This window comes from Hipposideros armiger, unplaced genomic scaffold (genome assembly GCF_001890085.2).
Source record: "Hipposideros armiger isolate ML-2016 unplaced genomic scaffold, ASM189008v1 scaffold_3, whole genome shotgun sequence".
Classification (NCBI taxonomy): Eukaryota; Metazoa; Chordata; class Mammalia; order Chiroptera; family Hipposideridae; genus Hipposideros; species Hipposideros armiger.
In genome coordinates, this window is record NW_017731353.1 from 3867311 (window position 1) to 3872007 (window position 4697).

The window sequence follows — 4697 nt, forward strand, 5'->3', positions numbered from 1 at the left end:
ATAAAAATGTTTACAACTGCCCAAGTGCAGAAAGGTCTTATTAAAATTACTCTCCCATTACTTTAAAACAGCAAATGTTAAAACAAAAGGGCAGAAAAAGGATTCATTTGTTTACTCAGTAAATATTTCTTAAACTGCTACTATGAGTCAGGCATTGTTCCCTGTACAGTTGGGAGATAACTCTTTCACTGCTGCCTCTTAAAAGTGCACACCACAATCAACGGCGCCCTAGTCACATTGTTGATTGTGTGCCTGGCATTCTCCTAAAAGCACAGGTTAAAAAATAATTACGTACAGTCAACACAGGTGGCTTCTGCCTATGTTGACCAACATGTATTATTCAGGTCTCTCCATTCACTTTCTTGCTTTTGGTATGTTTGGATGCCACCATTTCTAATTAGCACCAAAGTAAAGAAATAAAGATGGCAGAGAGGGCACAAAAGTAGATTGTGTCACTGAGCCATTTGGTAGCTGCAAATAGTAGACTAACTCTGATGAAAGCTAAAATTTCCAATGGATTTATTCACACTTCCCATTAGTGATCAAGCTAACCAAAAGTTGAACTGACACTTAAATAACTTGTCATTTATTTCTAAATAAGTAGGCATGTAAGAAACTCTGGCTTTGCCATTTCTACAAGGACCAGTCACAATTTCAATATGTCAGTGCAACCTGTTTACCCTTTAAAACAAAGTCTTGAGTAAATTCATTTGGTTCCTCTCACAAAGAACTTTAAATCTCTCTCTTGACTGTGATGTTTCTGGCTAGACTTAAGACCGTTATGTCTTCACTGAAGTAAGTAGATCCCTTCATTGTGTATCATGTGACTTAGACTTAGATCGGTGTTTTGCACATAATAGCTGTTCAATAAAAACTTTAAAAAATTGATTAAAAGGCAATGTTATAAAGAGTTGAAACAATTTTATTATTTAAAACAGTCATTTATCCTGACACAAAATAGGGAGCTCCAATTTAAATACAAACTAATCCAATGAAGTTATTACAAATTATGGGTTTTGAGTCCACTTTTTTTTTTTAATTGGGGAATTGGGGGAGGGGAACAGTGTTGGGGAATCGGGGAAGGGTAACAGACAAGTTGCTGTCCTTTTTTTTTGTTCTTCAGGCTAGTTGTGGAGGACGTCGCTTCACTGGCCCATGTTGGTTGATCATTGCACTCTTCCCGGGTGAGGCAGTCACTCACCGGCCATTGGACAGCACCTCACGGTGGCTCAGCCAGCTGCCCGCTCCTCCTGCCAGCTGCCAGCCACTCACAGTGGCCCAGCTACAGGTCGAGCTGTTGTTCACCATCTTAGCTGTAGAGGGCGTCGCTTCACTGGCCCCTAATGTGGGATCGGAACCGGGGCCCTGCTGCTCAGAGCTCGAGCTCCCAAAGCCAACTCTTAACCAACATGCTACTACTCAGCTGGCCCTTGAATCCACTTTAATAGTCCTATGATAACTTCCTGACTTTGCATGATTTCTAAAAATTTCCTAGAACATGAAAATGTACTCCTATGCAGGTGTTTAAAAAAAAAACAACAACAAAAAGATGAGGAGGAAGGTTTTACTATCTCTACAAAGCAGTATGTGGCTTGAGAGTAAGCCTTTAATGTACAGTGCACGTTAGAAACTCATAGTGTTTAAAAGCCTACATGGACTTTGACTGAAGTCCTAAAATGTGTGTCCATCTGATGGTATTTGTGAAGGTATAGGAAAGCTGCAACCACCTGTTACCAGTAACTCACGGCCACCAAACCATAGCTCCATCTCTCCCCATCTAGAAGCGTAATTCTGCCAAGTCAGGCAGGAGCACCCCATCATTATCTCATTACACATGTGCATGATCCCAAAGCCACCATTCAAGGAAAACCCTCAATCACTGCCCTGTGCTGGGCTACCCCACACTGCCCAATGCACCACACATCACTGAGGTCTCACCACTGGAGAACTGGAGTTTATTTTTCAGAACTGTTCATTATTCCAATTTTTTTTTTAAATCTCAAATACTAATAAAATAGGGCAACTGAAAGTAGACATTTTGCTGCCCTCATACTTCTTGGTATTTCACCTTAAAACTCAGACTTTGCACTTCTTTTATTAAATAAATAATGTGTTCATTCCTTTCCCTCCATTAAACCACAAGCCACTAACGGGCAAAGGGTGATACTCAGTGGAATGCTTTGTTTTAAATGAAACTCTTCACTGACATACACTTGTATAATATATATCCAACTGCTAACTGACTCGTTCTTCCTCATAAACTTACCAAGCGAAAAAAAATTTCAAGTAGTTTATATACCTTCTCCCTTAAAAATCTTTTCCAGTTATTTTTATTGTAGAAAATTTCAAGCATACAGTAGAAAGCAGCATCCTGAGCCCACTGCTCAGCTTCAACAATGTGACCGCTTGTTCCATCAACGTTCCCACCCACGGCCATCCCAAATTCTTTTGAAGCAAATCCAAAACTTTTCATCTTTCATATATATATATATATATATATATATATATATTCCAGTTCCCATTTATTTGCAACAACTCCCGTCTTTGCCTTCCCTCCCACCTCTCCACCCTCAAAAAGTAGTGCACAGAATAAGCAGGCAACTGGACCTAGGTTATCCTTTCCCTTCTCACAGCTGCCTCCCCTCTTCCAGACCACCTTCTATAACATTCACGGATATCACTGTGAAATGCCCACCAGTGTGTTCAGTGTCTCTAACCACGGCCTATTTCACTTAGAAATATATTGTAGTTCCCCCCCTAATCCTCCTCTCTTGTTTGAACAAGTGAAAAAAAAAATTGTGCCAAAATTTCTACTCCCTTGATAAAAATTACCTCTGATTTGTTTCCCCACCTCAGATAAGGTGAAAAGAGCCAGAGGGAGTGGAACAGGAATACAAGAGGCAAGAAATATTGTACAACATTTAATATGGTAGATTCTGCCTAATAAGGTGTGTGCAAATATTTAAAAACCATCTGTTATTTTATTTTTAAAATGAATACGTGTAAACATCAGCCAAAATCTTGGGTTTCTTTAGACAGAGGATGTTTATAAAATGAATTTATTTAAGACTGCTATTGCCTTCAGGATTTTGGTACTAATCACAGTAGCTGCTTCTGAGCCTAAGAAATGGTTATGTAAAAACAATTAAAGCCCAAAGATAATAATAATTAAGGGAGAATGCGCTGTTTCTATAGCTGTTCTAACCTTGTTTTACTTTGCCCCGAGATTTCTCGGCCTCAGCTCAGACAGCAACCACCACCCCACGCTTTCTCCTCCACACCCTTTACAAATGGAATTCCGAAAGGAGGCACTTTCGAGTTCATCATGGGAAATGTCTCATCCTGAGGACATTTCAGGGCAATAATTGAGATTTCATCCCCTCCTCCCTCTGGACCCTGCACTGCCCATCCCTTGCCCAGTGACTTCTCCCAGGAATCCAGGGGAAGGCAGGGAGACCAGCCCCATTCCACAGCCCACAGCCCCTCCTCGGGGGTGGCCTGTGCCCTGCCTCGGCACCCCCTGTTCGCCCTGGTCCGGCGACAGAGAGCTTCCAGACACCGCTCCACTGGTTTTACCCATCGCGCCCCCAAGTTAAGGGTCCCGGTGGAGCGCCCCCTCGCCGCCAACCTTCCCCATTTTCAACTGTTTCCTCTGAGCAATTAAAGAATTACTACCCTGCCAATGCCTCTTCCTGAAGGTGATAGAGAACCCAAGGTCTCCCCCTAACTCCGACCACTGTCCCTCCAGGCCAAACACCGCAGTCCCCGCACCAAATTCAGGATCTGAGCTTCCCCTCGAGAACTACAAGTGCGCCCCAAACCGCCACAGGTCAAAAGTCCTCGCCTCTAGAGGGAAGACGCTACTTCTCGCCCCTGCGCCCCCAAACCCAAGACCTGGGACCCAGTCCCGCCGAGACCGCCCCGCCCCGCCCCCGGGAGCAGCGCCCGATCGGCCCGCACCTCCCAGCAGAGAAAGCAGCGCTAGGAACTCGGGAACAGGCGCCCTAATAAATAACGCAGCCTCCAAAATCTGAGGGCCTTCACGCCCCCATCGAAGCCGGTTCGCGGCGCATCGGCTACTCCCCCGAGGGATTAAGGCTCTCCCCAGCACACACCGCTGACCCCTGGCCGCCGGGGGGACCCAAGCCCGCGCCCCCTGCTCAGGCCGCCGGGGGCACCCACACCAGCTCCCCTCGCCTCCGAAGAGCGAATCTGGCTCGCACATCCTGCCCGGGCCAAGGCCCACGAGGAGCACCCGGACCCGCGCCTCGGTCAGGCCGCGGGGACCCCGACCCGCGCGCCGTTGCCTCCACCGAGGCAGCCCGGCCCGCGCCCCCTGCCCAGGCGCGCCAGACACCTTCCCCCGCAGCCCGGCGGGCCCAGCCCCTCACTCACCCAGAGCTCGGTGCCCCAGCTCATGGTGCAGGGGGCGGGAAGGGGCGCGCCGCGCGACAGGCACGGCTCTCCGGTCCCCCTCCGTGGCGATCCCTTCGCCCCTCGAGATCCCCGCGGCCGAGGAAAGCCCGGGCCCGCACGGCCGCCGCCTCCTCCGGCTCGCCGCTCCTCGCCTTGGGTCTCCTCCGCGGCTCCTCCTCTGGGTCGCTCCTCAGCAAAATGGCCCGAGGAAGCAGCACCCGCGGCAGCCGCAGCGCCCGCCCGCCCCACACCGGGAGAGCGAGGGGGGAGGGGAGGGCGGG

The 4697-nt window shown here is 48.1% G+C and overlaps 1 protein-coding gene across 11 annotated transcripts in view; it reads right to left on the reverse strand.

The window, feature by feature from the left end:
* The window catches only part of FNBP1 (formin binding protein 1), a 129530-nt gene extending 124903 nt beyond the window's left edge, over nucleotides 1-4627 (reverse strand). For all 11 annotated transcript variants that reach the window (XM_019638313.1, XM_019638303.1, XM_019638295.1 and 8 more), the window contains exon 1: nucleotides 4396-4627. In XM_019638313.1, the coding sequence (XP_019493858.1) occupies nucleotides 4396-4419 (24 nt within the window). In that variant the 5' untranslated portion in view covers nucleotides 4420-4627. The remainder of the gene's footprint in view (nucleotides 1-4395) is intronic.
* Between the last annotated feature and the right edge of the window lie 70 nt (nucleotides 4628-4697).